Source organism: Diceros bicornis, chromosome 7, assembly GCF_020826845.1.
Source record: "Diceros bicornis minor isolate mBicDic1 chromosome 7, mDicBic1.mat.cur, whole genome shotgun sequence".
Classification (NCBI taxonomy): Eukaryota; Metazoa; Chordata; class Mammalia; order Perissodactyla; family Rhinocerotidae; genus Diceros; species Diceros bicornis.
Genome location: NC_080746.1, coordinates 59,144,949 through 59,168,890, shown reverse-complemented (window position 1 = coordinate 59,168,890; position 23,942 = coordinate 59,144,949). Strand labels below are relative to the sequence as shown.

Genomic DNA, 23,942 nt, shown 5'->3' with positions numbered 1-23,942 from the left:
TTTATCTTGTTTGGGGCTCTCTGTGCTTCCTGTACCTGGATGTCTGTTTCCTTCCTTAGGTTTGGGAAGTTTTCATCTATTATTTCTTGAAATAGATTCTCTGCCCCCTTGTCTCACTCTTCTCCTTCTGGGACACCTATAACACGGATGTTAGTGCGCTTGATGTTGTCTCAGAGGTCCCTTAGACTGTCCTCACTCTTTTTAATTCTTTTCTCTTTTACCTGTTCTCCTTGGGTAATTTCTTCTAGTCTTTCTTCTAGCTCACAGATCCGTTCTTCTGTATCCTCTACTCTGCTTTTGAGTCCCTCTAATGAATTTTTCATTTCCAGTATTGTATTTGTCATTTCTGATTGGTTCTTTTTTATATCTTCCATTTCTTTGTTGACATTCTCACTGAGTTCATCTATTCTTCTCCCCAGATCAGTGAGCATCCTTAACACTCTTAGTTTGAACTCTCTGTCAGGTAGGTTGCTCATTTCTGTTTCACTTAGTTCCTTTTCTGGGGTTTTGTCCTGTTCCCTTACTTGGAATGTATTCTTTTGCCTCCTCATTTTGCCTCTTTCCCTGTGCTTGTGTCTACGTATTAGGTAGGTCAGCTACGTCTCCTGCTCTTGGATAGGTGACCTTATGTAAGTGATGCCTTAGGAGGCTTCCAGTGTGCTTCCTTCAGTTCTCAATGTTCCAGGGGTGACCCCTATGTGGGCTACGTGTGTCCTTCTATTGTGGCCTGTTAGCTCTCCCTATAGGCACCCAGGGAGGCTGAGTTATGCTCCTGGCCAGCTGTTGTTATGCTCAGCTGCCTGTAGTTGTTGTGGACCCTTCCGTCTCTTTATCAGGTGTGGGGAGCCCCAGCACGGTTGGCTGTAAGTTCTAATACCACATTTGTGTTGCAGTATTTCTTTTAACTGAGTAGGCCCCCAGCGTGGCAGGTTGTTAGGCTCAGGGCCTTACAATTGCTGTAAGCCTCTAGCCTATTAGGTCTCTTGTCAGCTCTCTGAGGATTGCAGCTGGGTGGGGCTGGCCTCAGGCACAGGAGCACCCAATTGTTTCAGGCTTTGGAAGGTGGGGCAAACCGCCTATGTGGGTCTTTGAGAAGCACAAGTCTTCTGCAGCTGACAAGCCCTGTTGCCCACAGGTCCACACCACTGCCAACACAGTCCTGCCCCGTGTGAGCGACCCGACCTCCCCAAGCGGACCCAGTCTCTCCACGGCGGGAGCCCCACACACTCCGCCACCACCCCACACTCTCCACCCGCTCCTTGTGCACACCCTGCCCGCTCAAGTCGGCTCAGATGCCAGGCTGCAGAGAATCCAGTCACCAATCTATGCAGGCCCACACGTTGCCTGAGGGCTTGTTGTTGGGTGGGGCCAGTCTCAAGGGTGGGCTGTCTGCCCTGGCTGAGCTGGATTAAATCGGTGCTCTAGTGGGTGGAGCAGACCCTGGGCTAGCAGGCCTCAGGGAGAACTCCAATGGCGTCTGTGTCAGCACGCTCACACCAGGCCACAACAATGGCCACCGCCACTGTCCCAGTCCCTGGAGAGGTCTCACCCCTCACCGAGATGCACTCAGGGCCTATTAGGTGAGTCTCTTGTCACCAAAGCACTGTGCACCTTTCTTTCTGGTGATTTTAGGATGCTTTCTGGAACGGGTGAGTTTGTGCGCGGGCCCTTTAAGAGCCAGTTTTAGTTTCTTTGTGAACCGGGTTTTCTGGGGGTACTCCCCAATGCTTTAGTAGCAGGCAAAGTCAGATATTATGCCGCTGGTCTCGATTGTGCTGGGTCCACAAAATGCCCACAGCGGGGGTGCTCCCCGGCTCAGGGCCCCGCGCCTCCAGGGAGGCTGCGTACCTGTGAGCTGCTCCCGGCGGCCGTGAAGCTGGCGGCTTGTGAAGGCGGCGTTTTTCCTCTCCGGAAGGGGGTCTCTGCCTCTTCTACCTCAGTTAGGATTGTCCGTTGTTGCAGGAGTTCCTCTTATCCAGTTTTCAGTTCTGTCTCAGGGGTAATTTTTCCACGAGTAGTTGTAAATTGGCTGTGTCCGCGGGAGGAGGTGAGTTCAGAGTCTGCCTACGCCGCCATCTTGACTCCGCCTCTCTAAGATCTACTCTCTTAGCAACTTTCAAATGTACAATATAGTATTATTACATATAGTCACCATGCTGTACATTACATTCCCCAGGACTTATTTATTTTATAATTGGAAGTTTGTACCTTTAACCACATTTCAATAAATGTCTCTTCAACTGCTTCCTGATGAGTTCTATAAGAGCAGAAATTGTATTTTAAAGATATCAGAGTAAGGTAATGAGAAAACATTATTCTTTTTTTTCTTTCTTTTTTTTTTTTTTTTTTTTTGCTGAGGAAGATTCACCCTGAGCTAACACGTGTGCCAATCTTCCTCTATTTTGTACCTGGGTTGCTGCCACAGCATGGCCACTGATGAGTGGTGTAGGTTCAAGCCTGGGAACTGAACCCGGGCCACAGAAGCAGAGCACACCTAACTTAACCACTAGGCCACAGGGCCGGCTGCAAAAACTTTATTCTTTTAATAGGAAAGTCGTTGTTTGTTAGAGAAAATACATTGACAAGTACTTGAAGATAGAAGGTATTAACAGTGAGGGGATAGTGACCATTCAAATAAATACCACCCACCAATAAAAGGAGTCAGAGATGCTTGGAGAAATGGCTGATTTCAGGGCTTGTGATGGAAAATACAAGATGATTCTGGATTATCTTCTAGCGTCAGAAAGTATGGGAGTGCTCAAAAAATAATGTGGATCTGTCAAAATGATAGAGGGACCAATTTGAAGGGGTTTCTAATAGCCAAACCAGGGACAATTTGAGCAACAAAATAAATAATGCTAGTAATGGATGATAGCCTTTAGAATTTGAATCCATAAGTCCATATATGGAGACATATATGTCCATGAGACATAAATAAACAAACAAACAAATAAATGGGAGAGAAGGGAAAGCTCTTCTTTACAGTAGAATTCCAATTAATAAATGTAGAAGTAATAACAGAAACAGAAAATCACCTTTTGGCGAACAACACAGTAATAAATGTTTCAAGCAAGAATGATTAATGTATGCTAAAATTAGTGGGAAAAAGTATGATGAGAAACAAGATATATATATGTATGAAATATGTGTATAATCTCAAAGTATTCCTTAGAAAGGTACTTATTAACTACCAAGGGAAAAACAATAACTTTGTGATGGAGAAACCTGGCAGTCTCTTAAGCAAATGATAGATGTTAACATAACCAGCAATGGCACAAAGTGATGTCTTGTGTCTTCTGAAATGATGTACTGAGAAGGGCACAATATCACTTCTGTGGTATTCTTGCCAAAAAATGCATAACCTGAAGTGAATCAAGAGGAAATGTGCAACAGACCCCAAACGAGGGACGCTCTACAAAACATCTGGCTGGTACTCTTCAAAAGTGTTTCAGATCATGAAAGACAAGGAAAAACTGAAGAACTGTTCCAAATTAAAGGAGACTATGGAGACAAGAAAACTAAATGCAAAGATGTCATACTGAGTTGGATCCTGGATCAGAGGAGGGACATTAATGAGACATTTGGCAGAATTTAGACAATGTCTATAAATTAGATAATAGTGTTGTATCAATATTAATTTCCTGATTTTGATGATTGTACTGTGGTTATGTAAGATGCTAACAGTGGTGAATTTGGGTGAAGGGTATACAGGAATTTTTTGTACTGTTGTTGCAACATTTTTTAAGTCTGAAATTATTTCAAAATTAAAAGTTAAAAGAAATTTTAAGAATGGGGGAACTATTCTCTGTTTAAAATGGGGGAAATAGTCAGTTCCTAGAGAGAAGAAAGAGGGAAGGACAACCCAGGACAAGGCGAAAGTGTGCATACTCTCTAGTGTGACCCACCCCTTCCCCCCACTAACCCTCAGTGAAGGCTACGAAAATCACAAGGTCACACAGAAACCTAAGAGAGCAGCAAAGATCAGAGCAAAGACAAAGTGACTGTGATACACTGACCCAGAGGGACTTGCCAAATCGTGGTGGGGGCTCTGTATCATCACACCTCGGGAGAGGCTGTGAGCATGATGTAATAAATGGTATGCATCACACGTGTTAACTATTCATCGGAAATATTAAAGAAAGGTGCATCTAAATGTTAAAGTCTAAATCATAAAATTTTTACAAAATAACAAAGGAATATATCTTCATGACATTGGAGTAATGAGAGTCTTCTTAAATAGGACACAAATAGTACTAATCTTTTTATAAAGGAAAAAAAGGATATAAATTTGACTACATAAAGGAAAAACAGTGATAAATTTGACTATATTAAAATTCAGAACACTTGGTAATCAAAAGCAGAGCACTTGTACATAATAGATGATGTAGGAACCTGCCAAAAGGCATCTGACAAAAGCAAGTGGCAGATAAGATTCATCCCACTCTACACTTGCAAAGCCATCAGAGAGGGAGCCTTTTTGTAATTAGTACAAAGGTACCCTATGTGCTAGACACAGCTTCTATCAAAAGACACCATAAAAGAGTAAAAAGGCAAACCACAGATTTGAGAAAGATATTTGCAATCAATTTAACCAACAAAGAACTAGTATGCAGAATATATAAAGAAGAACTCCAAATGAATAAGAAAAAGACAACTTAATAGTGAAATAGGCAAAAGACTTGAACAGTCACTTCAAAAAATAAGCATATGAAAAGGTATTCAACTTCCAGCCTCTCACATACAGATGATCAGGTTGTGCACTGTACAACCTCACAACATCTATTGTGTAGACATAGGAAATTTGTATATGTATTACAACAATTTCCCAGCAGATGACAATGAAAACTCTCATACACTACTGGTGAGGTTGTAGACTGGTGCAACCACTTTGGAATACAATTTGCCATTATCTAGAAAAATTAAAGATATGCATACCATGTGAGCCCACAAATCTCCCCAGGCACATGGGCATCAAAATACAGGTACAAGAATATTGACAGTTGGGGCCAGCCCCGTGGCATAGTGGTTAAGTGCATGCGCTCTGCTGTTGGTGGCCCGGGTTCAGATCCCGGGCATGCACCGATGCACCGCTTGTTAGGCCATGCTGTGGCGGCGTCCCGTATAAAGTGGAGGAAGATGGACATGGATGTTAGCCCAGGGCCAGTCTTCCTCAGCAAAAAAAAAAAAAAAGAAAAAAAATGCGGAGGATTGGTATGGATGTTAGCTCAGGGCTGATCTTCCTCACAAAAAAAAAAAGACTATTCACAGTGGAATTGTTTCTAATTGTGAAAAACCAGAAACAAGATAAATGTCCTTCAGCAATAAAATGTGTAAATAGATTATGGTACATTCATACCTTGGAATGCTACCAACAATAAAATAAACTGCAGCCACATACAACATGAATGAATTGTGCAAAAATAATATTGATTTTTTTTCTTATTTTTCTAACTTTCTTTAGGACGCAATGAACTATACAAAGCCAAAAATATATACAATGGATTGTGGGGTTTATAATTTATGTAGAAATAAAACATATGACAACAATAACACAAACACTAGGAGAGGGAAATGGAAGAATCCTGTTGTAAGGATCTCACACTATGTGTTGAAGTGGCATAATATTACTTAAAAGTAAACTGCAGTAAGTTAAAGATGTGCACTATAACCCCTAAAGAACCACAAAAATGACACAACTAAGAGGCACAGCTAATAAGCCAACAAAGAAGATAAAACGGAATCATAAAAAAAGCATTCAATCCAAAGAAGGCAGAAAAAGAGAAGAGCTTTTTCAGTCCTCCTGTTTCCAAATTCTAGAGGACAAACTGGGGACGCCTCCCTGGAGGAGCCAGCCCCTGCCTCTGCGCATCTCCGCTGTTCACAGCTGAGTCCACACTGAAGTCACATCCTGCCTAAGCTCCTGAGCCATCCAGACTGGGGAAGTAAATACCTCACCAGTCTCAGCGTGCATGTACATGCAGGGGATTCATGCACACCTGCGTGCACACACACACACACACTCACAAACATACACACACACACACACACTGCCCCTAAATCAGGTCCCTGTCTGGACCACTGGCCTCTCCCACTGTCACCTTTTTCTGCCTTTGGGTAACCCCTGAGTGCCCATGTAACCCCCAAATTGCAAGAGCCCCTTCCCCTTAGCCGAGCCCCAGGTCATACCAGTCAGTACTACCAGCTTCTGCCTGTTGGTGCCCCTGGGATGGAGCCTGACCTGAACCCTGACTTGCTCTGAGCCTCTAATGGCTCGTCTGTAAAATGGCAGAAATCCCTCAGAAGATGTAACTGCTCTATGAGCGATATCAAGAGCCACAGAAATGAAAATGTTAGTACACTGTCACCTCCTCCCAGCCTGTCTCCTTGGGGTCCTCCCCAAGTTCTTCTGGGTTTCTCATCATTTCCTCCTTTGAGTCCCTGGAAATGACTCCCCACTGGGAATCTCCTAAGGCTCCTCCTCTGGAGCCACAGGTCTACTTATCCATCCTCCCCCTCAGTCTCACAGATCAGTGCCTTGGAGCTGGGCGCTGACCTCAGGCTTTACCTTTTCAGAGGCGAAACCAAAGCACAGCAGGCTGCGCCCCGACGGGAGGCCACTACAGGCTGCCACGGTGAGTTTGGGGGTGAGAAGACAAAGGAGGATTTATAGGGGATTTGGAGGAAGGTAAACCTGAGATTGGAACTGAACTCCACCTTTTACCACTGACAAGCCTAAGTTCATATCCCAGCTCTATCATTTAATATCTATGATAGTTTAAGAAAATTAGTTAACATCCTAAACCTCAGTGTCCTCATCTATAAACTGGGCTAATAAATAGTGTTCATCTTAGGGTTGCTGTGAGTATTAAGAGATACTCTATGGAAAAACCTTTGGAATCATGCCTGGCATGTAGTAAGTACTCAATGAATGCTAACTCTTCATATTGTTGCTGAGACTAAGAATGCTTGGGGCCTGTCAAATGCTGCCTCTCCTGTGGGGTGTGGGGGGAAAGCTGTGGTGTGGATGGAAGAGTCCTAGAAGACCTAAGTTTGAGGCCTGGCTCTTCTTGCAAGGTGAAACTAAGTAAATCACTTGGAATCTCCGGGCCTTGATAGGGTTAGTTACTCATTCATTCATGCATTCATTCATTCAACCTCAAAGGGCTGCTCTAAGTTGCAAATGAGAATGTTAAAATTCCTCTCTGCTTGCATTTATTCCTTCAACACAACACCTACCAAGCACATATTCTGCAGTGGACTCTGTGCCGGGCACTGGGACAGAGATGAATAAGACATCGTCCCCCACTAGCAACACTTTCAGTCTAGCTGGGAGATAGATCAGCAAGACAGTGGTTATTCCATGGTAAAGACATGTCCAGGGACTTGGCCTTAAAGGTGAGGAGAAAGATTGGAAGCTAGAGAGCTATATGAAGTTAAGGAAGAGTTTATTTTCTCTAATGACAGACTTGAGCTTTTTCATATGCTGAGGGAAAAAGGGGGACAAGTGGAAGATATCCTGAGGGCAGAGGAGAGAAGAGACATCTCTTTCACCGGGAACTGAAGGAAGAGAGAAAGATGAACACAGAGGCCAGTTTGTGGGGACAGAGGAACTCAAAGGAGCTCTTGTCTGTGGCTCTGACTTTTACAGCAGAGGAGGTATGCCTCTTTCTACAGAGAGCACAGGATGTCTGGCATCTTCCTCTCAGCTCTCCCATCTGTCCCACTCCCCTGCTACTCAGAACATTAAGCCTTATAGGGTGATTTAGCTCTGTTGGTCTTTTGTCTCTACTAGGTCTGTAAATTCCTTTACCTTGACGCTTCCAGAACAACCAAACCTCTCCTCTTGCTGTGCAAGTCTGTGCAAGTCTTCACAACTCCTCTTGCTCCTGGTTCTCGCTCTACCTCTCTTCTCTCTTTTTCTCAGTCTCCTTCACTGACATCTGTTATTCTGTCTGCCCCTTAGAAATCATAAATAAGATGTGGGCCCATTACTGAATCATATATCTTTTAATACCTGCTCTCTTAATTATACAAGAAGCTGGCCAAAGCTTCAAAATCACTGCTTTCAGAGCCCAAGTAAATGTTTAGACTCCTCCCACCTTCTTACTATTCCTCATTTGCCCACTGAGCAGGCAGTGTTCGAGCACCTCCTGTGTGTCTATGGTGGCTCTGTGCTTGGAGCCCCAGGAACACACCAGAAGTGTGCTGTTACCGCTGCTCTCCTGGAACTCACATTCTGAAAGGAAAGCAAGGTCATCATCCATGACACTGAGGACAAGACCAGGCAGGAGGCCCCACAGCCAGTCTATAGGGGCTTAGGAAGGGGAAAGTCTCTGTGGCCTGTTGTTTGTGGTCCAAGAAGACCAGAGGTCTCCCCAGCAACTTGCCTCTGTCCTTGTCACTGTGCACCCCAAACACAAAAGTGAGTCCATCATTCCTGACTGGTTCCTCTCTCCCTGATAAGCCCCACCTAGTCCTCCCCAGGCTTCTTGGACCAAAGATTCCTCATATACTTTCTTTTCCTCCTAATCAAGGGTCTTCTTCATCCGTTCTATCACCTCTGGCCCATCACTCTTCTTTCCCCTCATATTGCACACCCACTTCCCTCCTAATCTTTTACTCAGCAATCAGTTACCTGGAACATCACAGATAAACAAGTGTCTTGTAAGTTTACATTTCACACACAGAGGCCAAAAGCTCCCTGAGGACAAGGAATGTCTTGTTCATCTTTGTAGCTTCCATAACATCTGGCATAACACCTGTCTGTGCCCCGAAGGAGCAGACATACATATGGGAAGTGGTCCATCTTCCTCGCAAACCCCTCAGGCCCTAAATTAGAAATAGGCTTTCCCCCATTGACTGTTTTGTTCTAACAGTCTCTGATCCCCACTCCTCCAGCCACGCCAAGGCCAAAGCTAATGGGTGAGGATGGAAATACCAGCACCTTCAACATCTCCTATACCAACTTCTTCCTGGTGGGCTTCCCTGGATTGCGAGAGTGGCGGTCCCTCCTGGTCCTGCCTCTTACCTTCCTTTATGTGACCATCATCTCAGCCAATGGCCTGGTCATCCAGACGGTGGCGGGTCAGCGGAGCTTGCATCAGCCCATGTACGTGCTCATTGCCCTGCTCCTAGCTGTCAACATTTGTGCTGCTACAGCTGTGATGCCCAAAATGCTGGAGGGCTTTGTGCGTTATGCTAATCCCATATCACTGCATGGCTGCCTGGCCCAAATGTTCTTTATCTACTTTACCCTCCTTCTGGACTACAACCTCCTGCTGGCCATGGCCCTAGATCGCTATATAGCCATCTGCCACCCACTCCGCTACACTGACCAGATGACCACCCGCCTGCTGGGCATGGTGGCCATTCTTGCCCTGACACGGAGCCTGGGAGTGGCAGTGCCCTTGGTGGTGCTAACCTCACAAGCTCAATTCTGCCGGACAGCAGTGATTCGACACTTCACCTGTGAGTACATTGCACTGCTGAGCATAGCTTGTGGAGACTTGACCTTCAACAATCAGTTGGGGCTGGCCATGCGGCTGGTCAATGTGACCTTTGATTTAGCCCTGCTGGGGACCTCCTATACCCGCGTCATCTATGCTGCCTTCTAGATCTCTTCCGGGAAAGCTCGAGCAAAGGCCTTGCACACATGTGGCTCCCACTTACTGGTCATCCTCATCATCTACCTCTCTGGTCTTTCCACTTCCATTGTTTTTCGAGTGACCAAGACTGTGTCTCAGGATATCCAGAACCTGCTCAGTGCCATCTATTTGCTGTTCCCAGGAGCCTTGAATCCTGTCATTTATGGGGTGAGGACCAGGGAGATCCAGCAACATGTAGAAAAGATGCTCTGTGGAAAGGAATCAGCCCAGGAGGTTGGGGAGAAGCCAAAGAGGCTGCAGATTATGAGAGTGGAGGGGAAACTACCAGGGTGAGAGGACTACATCAGCTCAGGAAATTGGGGCTGTGACCTCAGGGAACAAGAGATAAGCAGGCAGTACTGTGTGAGACAAGCTGAAATTTCCAGAGAAGATTATGGGCTCAACAGAAGGTCCATTGTTAGTCAAGTACTGCTTTTTGAATACTTAGTATGCTCTGCTTTCACTCCAATAATAAAATTGCTTTTCCCTATTTATCCTTGTTAGTTTAGTTTCTCTGGCATCTTTCCCCCAACTCCTGAGAAAGCCCCCAACTAATATCTGGATGTATGGAGCTCCACTGAAAGTTGTATAGAGCAAGTCATACAGACCACAACCTGCCCCGAACACCCAGTCTGAAACAAATAAACTGGTTAGGCCCTTCCCTGGGGGAAGTCTCTCCCAAATACAGCCCAAGACTTGACACGAAGGCCAGTCTGACCAAATATACAGCTCAGCCTTGACACCTCTAGTCTAATCCAAACACACAGGTTGGGTTCTAGAGTCTAATTAGTCCCCGAAACAGATGAGGACCTGGCTGATATCCCCAATCTGACAGAGGCACACAGGTCAGGCCTACCTCAGGTGTCCAGTCTAGCCCAAACAGGTCAGGTGCTGCCCAGGGTCCCCTAGTCTGACAGACACCCAGACCAGGATCAGACCCAGTCTGATCCAAAGACTAGACTAGGCCCTGATCTTGTACTTGAGCCTGACCCAAACCCCATAGGTCAGGCCACTCTTCCCATGATAGCCAGTGTGATTTACTTAAAAATTACCCCCTGCTTAAAAGACTTCCACAGCTCTCTGTCATTTATAGAATCGAGTGTCCTTCAGGGATGTCCCAGAAAGGGGCTGTGGTGTCTGCATACTGCGCAGAGCCATCTGTAAACCACCCAAGTTTTCTCTTCCTCTAACTGACCATAAGGACTCCCCATGAGGCCATAGGTGTAGGCTGGGAGAGAGAAGGTGTAGCAGGAGTGAGAACCATGGGCATTTGGGCCACTTCTTCAGTAATTTACTTGTGCTTTCAGGACCTGCCTAAGCCCAATCTTGCTTGTACCACTTCCATTTGATGATAGAATGCTACTGTGCATGCCCAATTTTATGGCTTGGTGGGTCAGACAACATCCAGTTCATGATGGGCAGCTCAGGTTGCACGGTAACTTGGTGGCCCACAGTTAAGCATTCAGTCTCTACTAAGGCCCAGTAGCAAGCCGAAAGCTTTTTCTCAAAAGGTGAGTAGCTATCAACAGAGGATGGCAGGGCTTTGCTCCAAAATCCTAAGGGCCTGCCAAAGCCTCCAATCAGCATCTGTATCTGCCACTGACACTTCAGCACCATGGATCTGCTGGATCATATTGTCCAAATGGCAGAGCAGCTTGCATGGCAGCCTGGACCCGTTGCAGAGCCTTCTCTTGTTCTGGGCGCCACTCAAAACTAGCAGCTTTTCAGGTCACATGGTAAATGGGCCAGAGTAGCACACCCAAATAAGGAATATTGTTGCCATATTGCCTCCAAAATCCAAAGAGGCCCACTAGGCGCTGTGCCTCTCTTTTGGTTGTAGGAGGACCCAAATGCAACAATTTATCCTTCACGATAGAATGAGTATCTCAACACACCTCATACCACTGGACCCCTAGAAAATTCACTGAGGTAGAAGCCCCCTGAATTTTTGTCGGATTTATTTCCCTCTCTTTGACACACAAATGTCTTACCAAACAGTCTAGAGTAGTTGCTATTTCCTGCTCACTAGGTCCAATTAGCATGTCATCAATGTAATGGAGCAGTGTGATGTATCGTGGAAGGGAAAGGTCATCAAGATGAACTAAGTTATGACATAGGGCTGGAGAGTTGATATACCCGAGGCACAACATATACATGGTCACCCAGAACCTTGCCTCTTGTAAGTATTTGATTAGGAGTGAAAAATGATGATATTTTGCCTATTTCTATTGCCACATCATACCATGGACTAACAGTGCTCTCTGTACTACTGGAAATAGTCATTAGTGCCTTTAAAGCTAATCAGATTAGAGAACCAATTCCAGAAACCCCAGAACCAATTCAGATTCCATTCCTCTAGAACCACTTTTGGTACCAAAATCTGTATTAGTCAAGGTTCTCATTCTCCAGAGAAACAGAATCAGTAAGAGGGGGGTGTGTGTATATATATACAAATATATACATATATATAGACTCATAATCTAGAGAGATTTTAAGTAATTGGCTCGCACAATTGTGGAACTGGCAAATCCAAAATTGGCAGAGCAGGCCAGCAGGCTGAAGACCCAGAGAAGAGCTGATATTGCAGTTCAAGTCGAAAGGCAGTCTGGAGGCACAAGTCCTTCTTTCTCAGGGGACCTCATTCTTTTTTCTCTTAAGAACTTCAGTTGATTGGATGAGGCCCCCACACTACTGACAGTAATCTGATTTACTCAAACTCTGATTTAAAAAAAAAAATACCTTCACAGTGCTATCCAGACTAGTGTTTGACCAAATATCTGTGTACCATGGCCTACCTAGCTGACACATAAAATTAACCATCACAGATTCCTAGGCTCAGAGCAAGCCTAGCCAAGTGTGGAAGGAGTGCCCTAGCACAGACCCAATCTGCAAAAGACTGAGAGAGCTCCTGAAACTCAAGGAAATCTGTCAAAACATTAACTGAACATGCACTAAAGGAACAGCGACTTCACTGCAAAAGTAGTCTAGAAAACTCTCAAACAAAATATTGCAACAAAAAAATCACAGACATACAATGAAACAGGAAAATGTAGCCCATTCAAAAGAACAAGATAAATTGACAGAAACTGTCCCTAAGGAAGCCCAGCCATCAGATTTACTAGACAAATACACTGAAACAACTGTCTTAATCTTGCTTGAAGAGTCAAAGGAAAACATGGACAAATAAGTAAAGGCAATCAGGAAAATTATGTATTAACAAAATCAGAAATCAACAAAGAGATAGAAATTATTAAAAGGAACCAAATGGAAATTCTAGAGTGAAAATAACTGAAATGAAAATTTCATTAAAGGAGCTGTTCAACAGCAGATATGAGCAGGAAGAAGAAAGAATCAGTGAACCTGAAGATAGGACGATTGAAATTATCGAGTCTAAGAAGCAGAAAAGGAATGAAGAAGAGTGAAGAGAGTCGGGACTCGTGGGACACCAATAAATGGACTGATAGATGTATTATAGGAGGCCCAGAAGGAAAAGAAAGGGGCAAAAACATAATCTGGAGAAATAAGGGCTGAAAACTTTCCAAATTTAATGAAAGATGTGAATCTACCAATCCAAGCAGCTCAACAAACTCCAAGTAGGATAAACTCGGAGACCCACACCAAGACATACAGCCATTAGGATGGTTATTATAAAAAATATAAAAAATTAGTAAATGCTGGCAAGGGTGTGGAATAATTGGAACTCTCATGCACTGCTGGTGGAAATGTAAAATGGTGCAGCTGCTATAGAAAACAGTTTGGCAGTTCATCAAACAGTTAAACACAGCAATTCCTCTTTTAGGTATATACCCACAAGAATTGAAAGTAGGAATCCAAACAGTTACTTGTGCATCAATGTTCATAGCAGCATTATTCACAATAGCCAAAAGGTGGAAATAACTCAAATGTCTATTTACAGATGAATGGATAAACAAAATGTGATATATACATGCAATGGAATATTATTCAGCCTTAAAAAGAAATAAAATTATGATACATGCTGCATGGATGAACCTGAAAACATTATGCTAAGTGAAACAAGTCAGACAGAAAAGGACACATATTGTATGATTCTATTTATAGGAGGTACCTAGAATAGGCAAATTCAGAGACAGAAAGCAGAGGTTTCCAGGGACTGAGGGGAGAAGCGAATGGGGATATCTGTTTGGGATGATGAAAAAGTTCTGGAAATACAGGCATACCTCATTTTATTGCATTTTGCAGATATTGGGTTTTTTTACAAATTGAAGGTATGTGGCAACCTTGTGTCAAGCAAGACTATTGGTCTTTTCCAACAGCATTTGCTTTCTTCAAGTCTCTATGTCACATTTTGGTAATTCTTGGAATATTTCAAACTTTTTCATTATTATATTTGTTATGATGACCTGTGATCAATGATCTTTGATGTTACTACTGTAACTGTTTTGGAGCATCATGAACTGCGCCCATATGTCAGCGAACTTAATTGACAAGTGTGTGTGTTCTAACTGTTCCAGTGACCGGCCTTTCCCCCATCTCTTTCCCTCTCCTCAGGCCTCCCTATTCCCTGAGACACAATAGTGAAATTAGGCCAATTAATAACCCTGCAATGGCCTCTAAGTGTTCAAGTGAAAGGAAGAGTCACACGTCTCTGACTTTAAATCAAAAGCTAGAAATTATTAAGCTTAGTGAGGAAGGCATGTCAAAAGCTGAGATGGGCTGAAACCTAGGCCTCTTGGGCCAATTAGCCAAGTTGTGAATGCAAAGGAAAAGTTCTTGAAGGAAATTAAAAGTGCTACTCCAGTAGACACACAAATGATTAAGAAAGCAAAATGTCCTTATTGCTGATATGGAGAGTTTTAGTGGTCTGGATAGAAGATCAAACCAGCCACAACATTCCCTTAAGCCCAAGCTTATTCCAGAGCAAGGCCCTTACTCTATTCAATTCTATGAAGGCTGAGAGAGGTCAGGAAGCTGCAGAAGGAAAGTTTGTAGTTAACAGAGGTTGGTTCATTGGGTTTAAGGACAGAAGCTGTCTCCATAACAAAAAAGTGCAGTGAATGCTGACGTAGAAGCTGCAGCAAGCTATCCAGAAGATCTAGCTAAGATAATTCATGAAGGTGGTTACACTAAACAACAGATTTTCAGTGTAGATGAAATAGCCTTATATTGGAAGAAGATGCCTTCTAGGACTTTCATAGACAGAAGTCAATGCCTGGCCTCAAAGCTGCAAAGGACAGGCAGCTTGTTAGGGGCTGCCTTGTTAGAGTGTCGCTGCCTTTCTTGTTAGGGGCTAATACAGCTGATGACTTTAAGTTGAAGCCAATGCTCATTTACCATTCCAAAAATTTGAGGGCCCTTAAGAATTATGCTAAATCTACTCTGCCTGTGCTCTGTAAATGGAACAAAGCCTGGATGACAGTACATCTGTTTACAACACAGTTTCCTGCATATTTTAAGCCCACTGTTGAGACTTACTGCTCAGAGAAAAAGATTCCTTTCAAAATATAACTGCTCTTTGACAATGCACCTAGTCACCCAAGAGCTCTGACGGAGATGTACAACAAAATTAATGTTGTTTTCATGCCTGCTAACACAATATCCATTCTGCAGCCCATGGATCAAGGAGTAATTTCACCCTTCAAGTCTTACTATTTTAGAAATACATCTCGTAAGGGTATAGCTGCCACAAATAGTGACTCCTCTGATGGATCTGGGCAAAGTAAATTAAAAACCTTCTAGAAAGGATTCACCACTCTAGATACCATTAAGAACATTCATGATTCATGGGAAGAAGTCAAAATATCAACATTAACAGGAGTTTGCAAGAAGTTGATTCTAATCCTCCTGGGTGACTTTGAAGGATTCAAGACTTAAGTCGAGACAGTAACTGCAGATGTGGTGGAAATAGCAAGAGAACTAGAAGTAGAGCCAGAAGATGTGACTGAACTGCTGCAATCTCATGATAAAACTTTAACGGATGAGTTGTTTCTGATGGATAAGCAAAGAAAGTGGCTTCTTGAGATAAAATCTATTCCTTGTGAAGATTGTTGAAATGACAGCAAAGGTTTGAATATTACATAAACCTAGTTGATAAAGCAGCTGCAGGGTTTGAGAGGATTGACTCCAATTTTGAAAGAAGTTCTGTGGGAAAAATGCTATCATACAGCATCCCATGCTACAGAGAAATCGTTTGTGAAAGGAAGATTCAATCGATGCAGCAAACTTCACTGTTGTCTTATTTTAAGAAACTGCCACAGCCACTCCAGCCTTCAGCAACCACCACCCTAATCAGTCAGCAGCCAAACATGGAGGCAAGACTCTCCACCAGCAAAAAGATTACAACTCACTAAAGGCTCAGATGATGGTTAGCATTTTTTAGCAAGTCTTTTTCAATTAAGGTATGTACGTTTTTTTTAGACATAATGCTGTTGCACACTTAGCCTACAGTATAGTGTAAACATAACCTTTATATGCACTGGGAAACCAAAAAATTCGTGTGACTCGCTTTATTGCAGTGGTCTGGAACCAAACCTGCAATGTTTCCGAGGTATGCCTGTAGATAGTGGTAACGGTTGTACGTTGTGTATGTACTTAATGCCACTAAATTGTATGCTTTAAAATGGGTAAAATGGTAACATTTATGTAATGTATATTTTACCACAATAAAAAAAAGAGGAAAAAAGCATACATTAAAATCAGAATTCTATATAGTGTCTCAGTAACTTGTCTTAAAATTTTCTCCCTATATTCTCAAAGAACAGGAAATGTTTTTTCAAATTCGACCTTTGTATGAAAATAAATGACAAAATTAGTCACACACAATCATTCAGAAATATTTATCTTTATTTCAGAATGACCTATAAGACCTTATCCAGATAAAGTCCTGTCAGCACTTCTCAAGGGTTATGACTCAGTTTTGCTTCCAACGGACCCACCAGTCAAAGCAATAAAACTGTCTCTTCACCAAAACTGAGGTCACCAGAAAAGGGGTGCCAGATGGGCAAAGAAACCCTATTTAATCACTCCCTATTTGCAAGATGACTCTTTTGCATTCCTAAAACTTCTATTTTGATTCCCAATATATCCATTTTAAAAAATCATTACTTTCACACTATATAGAAACAGTACTTTAAATCGATTGATCTTTTTGCTGCAATAAGGTCCAGCAAAGCCTTACCACTTCAAGCAACCCTACTATGCCTATCTATGCTCAAGTAGTTTGGCTATTGAAGAAGTGCTGGTCTCTGTAAGACTTTCCTCAGGATCCACACATCAGACACTCATCTCTGTTCTCCAAAGAGCACACCATGGCTGCTGTGTTCCTCTCCTTCTCTTCTTCCTCTTTTGATGCCTTTTCCTTATCTTTCAGCTTCTCTTTATTTAGAGTGAACTGGATCGGATTAGCAGCTGGTCTTGTCCTTAAATAATACATCCCAGTCTTCAAACCCTACAAGGGAAATAAATACAACTATTAGGAGAAACTATGAGAACACTAGACATTCAAGACCAATGTTTAAAATACATTTCCATAAATGCAAATTGTTTTCTAAACTTGGAATTCTATTTCTTCCAGGAAGCCCTCTCAAAAATGCTTAAAGAAAGAGAAAGAGTCAGACAACATACTCTGTTCTTTTCACCCTTAAAACAAGCTTATCTCTTTGGAAATGTCAAATATTTTTGTTCTCTAGTCTTTTTTTTGTTTTTATGTGTATGACTTCCAAGTTTGCCTAAGACAACATGTCTGCCTTAGATTATAAGTATTTGGAGGCCTAGCATGTATCTCTGTATAAGAACAGATTATGACTACAAGGATAAGGATCATCATCTTCTATTCAGTACCCCAGTCCTGGCACATAGTAAATATGTTCAATAAATGTTTGCTAAATTAAAAAAAATTGTAATTTTATATCAACACCCAGCATATTGCCAAGGAATATGAATACAATCCAGAATCACAGGACTTTACAGTTGGCAATGACTAGCTAAGTCAATGGCTTTTATACTTTAGATAGATAAAGTGGGGGAACAATGGATGTTTTTGAATAGTGCGTTGACATATGTAGTTTTATTTTAGTAATGGCAGCAGTGCACAAGATGGCCTAGAGCCCAGAAATACCAGAAGAAGAGATCAGTTAAGAAGTTAAGAATAATGGCAGTGGAATAGTAAAGAAGAAAGTCAAGAAACAGTACAAAAGAAAAACCAACACAACTTGGTGAGTGACTACATGGAAAGTAAAGGGAGGATCACAGGTTAACTCCAAGGTTTCAAACCCAGGGATGAAACAATCCTAAAAGAAACAAGAAAATCCAAAGTGAGAGTTTGATCTGGTACAAAATCCATGGGTTGGTTTTAACATATCAGATTTGAAGTGAAAGAATAACTTCTAGGCGGCAATACTTAACAGGTAGCTAGAATATAAAACTCTGTTCCAATTCCCAAATATCCCAAGTTGGCAATAAGTCCTCCTTGCTTTCCTCCACCAACCTGCTTCCAGCCATAGAAGTGCATGCTAGTGAGTTTGCCATAGTTAGGCTCAGCAATATGGATGTTCAAAGACTGGCTTTGATCAATAAAAGCGCCTCTCTCGGCTGCCATCTTGAGAATGGTTTTCTGAGAAATTTCCCACACAGTCTTATAAAGTTGCTTCAGGTCATCAGGAATTTCTTGTATGCTCTGAAGAAGGGAAATGAAATGTTTATTGTACTCTGGTTAAAGAAAGCAGTATAATTAACAGAATAATGACCCAAGGGTCTGGCCTTGGTTCTATTTCCTGCCAGGTCTGACCCTACCATTCAGTATAATACAATATGATCCTTATCAAGTTTCCCAAGACTGCTCACCTCTCGCTTAGAAAGCCCAACAAAACCCCATCTAACAAACAAAATATCAGTCTGATGGTAGTGATTTAAGATCCATCTTTAATTGGTTTATGACCAAAACAGTCATTGTTCTAGAAGTACTTAAGAAAGAAAAAGTCAGACCTAAGCAATAAATTACCCTTGTGTTTTACAGAAAACAAATAATCAAGGGTATAACTCACAGGGACAAGATCCAGGGAAGCAATGAGACAAAACCCTTTAAATAAGCTAAGACTCTGCAAACTACATTTGGACTCAGTAGAAATAAGGTTTTCTTAGGTCTAGGGTTAACTTGCATCATACAGACTGGTTAATGCTACAGTTTCTATCAGCAAATATAGAAATGTTAGGAATCTTTATCTGTGTTGCTAAGCAGAACAATGTTTAGCCAGAGTCCTCTATCTACAAATAAATGCTCCTTGATTCTCAGTTGCAAATATTTTATTATTAAACACTATTTGTGGCTCTGTCTTTTGGACTATCAGTCCTCAATCTCCATCATACTTTTTTTTTTTTTTAATAATTTTATTTATTTATTTTCCCCCAAAGCCCCAGTAGATAGTTGTACATCATAGTTTCACATCCTTCTAGTTGCTGTACGTGGGACGTGGCCTCAGCAGGGCCGGAGAAGCAGTGCGTTGGTGTGCACCCGGGATCCGAACCCGGGACGCCAGCAGTGGAGCACGTGCACTTAACCGCTAAGCCACGGGGCTGGCCCTCCATCATACTTTTTAATTAAGTTTGACTCGCTAACTTCAGACTTTATATCAGTGGTCCCCAAACTTTAATGCACTTTGGAATTACCTAGGGAGTCTTTAAAAAATACTTATGCCTGGCTCCCATTCCCAGACATTCTTATTTAACTGGTATGGGGTGCAACCTAAGCTTCAGGATTTTAAAAGCTCCCCAATTGATTCTAACGTGCAGAGAAGTTGGGAACCACTGCTTTATATTATTGCACAAATAAGGGGGTAAGGCCTAGCTATGCGAAGATGTATATAATCCTAGCGCAACAATGCAGAGGTGAAGAGAGCTACATAAGACTATATGATCACGGTGAATAGCCATTCTTTCTCTCCATTGCCTGGGGTAAGTGAGAAGGTACCAATGTTCAACTTAGGTCCTAAAGAAGACACTTTTTTTTTTCACTCTGTACCTGGATAGAGCCATTGCATGCAATAATCTGATTTTTCATCTCTTCATTCCACAAGCCCCGCTCAGTAAGATCTTTCAGTAAGTGAGGATTTACAATCTGAATGCAAAAGCAGAAAATATGTAAAGGAATAAATAACAATGACAGGGCCTAAACAGGATCACAGGCCTGGAGCTTAAAGTAAATAAGATCATTGAAGAATTATTTAACATGAGATTGCTTGGTAAATTCTATTTTTAATAAAACTGAGGTGCCCATCCCACCACACAAAAGCTATATTCCTTTAAAATCTTGATATTTGTTATTCAAGAAACAGAATATATGGTATTTGCAAAAGTGAAAAGAATAAACATTGCCTAAGCTGGGTAAATCTATGGATTGATCGTTTTTTTTCTAAGTAAGGATACAATAAATACGTAAGAAGAAAAATTAGAAATGTATCCACCCCAAACCTTACAGAAATTTATTTCAGGATATCTGCAAATTCACAAATAAAATAGTTTAAATTACTGGTTCTCAACCCTAGCTGCACATTAGAATTACCTGGAAACCTTAAAAAAAACACTGGTCCCAACCACCAGAAATTCTAATCTGTAACCTAGGTAAGAACCACTGTCTTAAATGATACTTCTATTGAGTATCACCAACTTAAGCATCTGAGGTTATAGTATACATTACTATGATCACAGAATGTTTAAACATCATACGAACTCAAATATCAACAAGTTACTTTCATACTTAACTCTCAATCATTCATTCTTTCAGCAGATATTTATTAAATGTCTATTATTTGCTGAAATAACATAGAATAATATTAGAGATGAAAATCTAATCAAAGCTTTGCCCTCATACTGAGATAAAGGGATATACTAAACATGAGTTAGCATTTATTTCTAACATCAGACTTTTCAAAGATTTCCCTGTAGGTCCAGTTGTGATTTTCTCACCTGAAATTCTCCTGACAAGACTCTGCGAGTGTAAATGTTGCTGGTATAAGGTTCAATGGACTCATTATTTCCCAAAATCTGAGCAGTTGAAGCAGTAGGCATTGGGGCAATAAGTAAACTGTTTCTTACACCATACCTAAAGAAAAGGAGATTATTAGGTGCTAGTCCTAAAACCACAATCTGCCAGGAAGGCAGCTACTTTAGCTCACTGTAGTAAATGCAGCTGCTATGAGTAACATCATACATGCATTAGACTCAAATGATGACTTTTGAATTTAACTCCCACAGTATTGAATGCAACTCCACAGTATGAGTGGTATAGCTCGTTCCTCTCCTAAGTGCCTGACTCCTAATCAGAATTAGCAGTTTTTACTGCTGGCAATCCTTACCATGCCATGACTTATGCCACTCGCACCGTGGCACTCAGGAATCAGAGCAGTTGATACACTATCTTGCCCAAGGAAATACTCAAATGGCTGTTGCAGAGTCCTCAGCTGTATCAGGGTACACTCATTCAACCCTCACTCTTTCCTAAGTGCCCATGTGACCACTGTGCTGGGCCCTTTCAGGAAACATAATGACGTGAAAAGTGGTCAGAATCAGACACCTATCACCACAATTCTCCATTATTCTCCGTAGGATAATGAAAAGGGAAGATTATGCTCACAGTATATTCCTGACTTCCTCTATTACCTCTTCAATTATAAGTTCCTAGAAGAATGTCAACATCTTTTGACTCTATCCAGTGCCAAAGAGAGTACTTAAGGAAGAATACACTATCTGAACATGCAGAAATCTTCCAACTGCCCTAAGCTCGTCCTTCAAAGCTCATTCCAAGAGATATTTACTCTAGAACCCCTTTCCTGATGGGGCAGACACTAAATACAAGTGTCAAATACAAATATTTGCTCTGCAAAATTTTATATGACCTGTACCGTTATGTATACTTTAACTATTTGTGTTGCATGTCTTACCTTAGTCTTAAGTTTCTCCAACACAAAGAGCTTGTCTTTCCTACATTCTACACATTCTATACCTCTGGATTCATACAGTGCTTAGCATAGAGCCTCATATCCTAACGGAGTCGGTACAACTGGGTTCTAATCTCACTCTGTCACTTTCTAGCTGTGAGGCATCAAGCAAACCACCAACTATCTCCATGTCTTTACTTCCTCAGTAAAGTGGACAGTGATTTCCTGCCCAAAGACAGGAAAATGTTTTGAAAAGTCATATATATATGATATATTCAAATTGGAATTGTCTGTAATCATTAAAAACATTAGGAAAATCTGCATGTACTAAAAGAAAAAGATCTCCAAAATAAATCACTAAATAAAAAGTCTCAGAATACGTCAAGTTTGATCACATTTATGTAACAAAACTGTGTGTGTATATTAGCAAACATAAACATTTCTAGACCAAAAAAAGGTCTAGAAAAATATGCCCTATTAACAATGATTATCTCTTGGAAAAAGAATAAGTTGGTTTTTTGTTTGTTTTGTGCGACAAGTGGTTGGCAGAACAGGTACAAAGAAGGGCTTTTACTTTCTATTTAATCTCTGTATTTGAACTTTATTAACAAGGAACATGTATTCACGTATTAATTTTGAAATTTAAAAAAGTTGTACATAAAAAAATATCTACGCTATAGTATTTTGAGAAAAAACAAAACAGAGAACAGGTCCATTTTTGGAAAAGTTTAATTTGCACGTAAATACACACATCTACACATGCTCAGAAGAAAGTTTGAAGGATGACAGACAAAAAGATGCAAACAAGTTTTCTGGGGGAAGTGGCATTGGGATAATTTTCATTTTATTCCCTTTCCACGTGTATGTTTTTCTAAATTTTCTAACGTATTATTTGAGTAATAAAACAATTTTAAGGCAAATAGATATTTTTTAAAGAGCATTTTAAAGTTACTGCTTCCTTCTGCAAACATTAAACACTTTGTATATGCATTAACCCTGAGATGACAGACTCACCACGACAGAAAATGAAAACAACTTTTTTCATCATTCACTCAGCAAAACATTCTGCCTGCCCTCAAATCTCTTATAATTACTAGTTTGAAGGGGTGACAAAGACTCAATTTTACATTTTTCTTTCACACAGTTTAACATATTACCCTCCAAAAGCTCTTCCAAAATCTCTAACTTATTCCTATGACAATCAATTCCATGAAAGCCATTTATGTGCCCAATGTGGTTAAGCAATAAATAAAACTGAAAAACATTTAAAAAGCATGTACACTTGGAAATATGAAGGTTTAATAAGAAAAAGAATTGCCTAATCTAGGTAGTTAAGCCCCTAAAACAAGATCAACTAGTAATTATAACACCTACCATGTATTAAAATGCTTTCATTGTGCCAAGCAATTTGCAGGTTACTATACATATATTATTTTAGGAAGTATTTTTACAAAAATAGTTGGGCAGATAGGTCATTTTAGCCACATTTAAAAGAGAAAAAATGAGTTTCAGAAGTTAAAATAACATACCTAACTTCTGAAGAGCCAGGATGAAAACCTGAACCCTCCTCACTTCAAAGCTACTTTCTATCTCTTTACTTACTTTGCAATCTTCTCCTTGAGAAGTTTCCAGTCCCATAGGTCTGTGGGAGTAACATTCCACATATCATACTGAAGGATCTAAGGAATAAACAACCCAAATTTATGATAAATCACTGTATGACAACTTAAAACTAAAATAAAAACCAAACAAATTAACTGCCATGCCCCCACAACCCAACAAATGCTATCTTCTAGTAGAGCTGTATAAGGAATACAAGGAACAGAGATTCTCCTGGACAAATTTCCACGTAGTTATATTGATCAGAAGCAGGCTAAGAAAACTTGTTAGGGCTTACCTCCTCCCCATGTCCCTGCTGAGCCCTCTCAGATGAACCATATCATTTCTACAAACCAGGAAATCCTCACCTTCATGAAAGCGTGTTGCTGAGAAGCATTCTCTTGTTGTAAAGTAAAAGCATTACTCTACCCTCATCTTTCTTAGTTGCCTTGATCTGCCCCTTGATCTATTTACTTAACTAATAAACACCTATTTCAAACAGTCACACATTTGATTTCCTAATATCAGAAGGAATGTCAGAACTAAAAATAACATCTTATTTTACATGGAAGAGAATCATACTACTGATAATAAAGGCAGTGTGGAAGGCAGAATTCTGGGACAGCTCCCAGATTCTCACTCCCTGGTGCACAGGCCATGTATAATCTCCTCCTCTTGAGTGTGTAAAGGACCTGGAAATACGATGGATGCCACTCATATAATTATGTCAAAGGTGAAGAGCTTCTGTAGATGTAATTAAGGCTGCAAATCAATTAATTCTGAGTTAAAC

At 41.2% G+C, this 23,942-nt stretch overlaps 2 protein-coding genes across 2 annotated transcripts in view; one reads left to right on the top strand and one right to left on the bottom strand.

Moving 5' to 3' along the window:
• Nucleotides 1-8,918: 8,918 nt before the first annotated feature.
• On the top strand, nt 8,919-9,938 carry LOC131409010 (olfactory receptor 52Z1P-like). The gene is given in 1 exon segment (XM_058546226.1): nt 8,919-9,938. A coding segment is annotated over 1 exon segment (1,020 nt).
• Nucleotides 9,939-16,448: 6,510 nt separating this feature from the next.
• Nucleotides 16,449-23,942, bottom strand: part of RRM1 (ribonucleotide reductase catalytic subunit M1) — a 33,725-nt gene continuing 26,231 nt past the window's right edge. The window contains exons 15-19 of the mRNA XM_058545748.1: nt 23,156-23,232; nt 20,583-20,718; nt 19,639-19,734; nt 18,109-18,297; nt 16,449-17,070 (exon numbers count right to left, since the gene is read on the bottom strand). Of these exons, the coding sequence (XP_058401731.1) occupies nt 16,882-17,070; nt 18,109-18,297; nt 19,639-19,734; nt 20,583-20,718; nt 23,156-23,232 (687 nt within the window). The 3' untranslated portion in view covers nt 16,449-16,881. The remainder of the gene's footprint in view (nt 17,071-18,108; nt 18,298-19,638; nt 19,735-20,582; nt 20,719-23,155; nt 23,233-23,942) is intronic.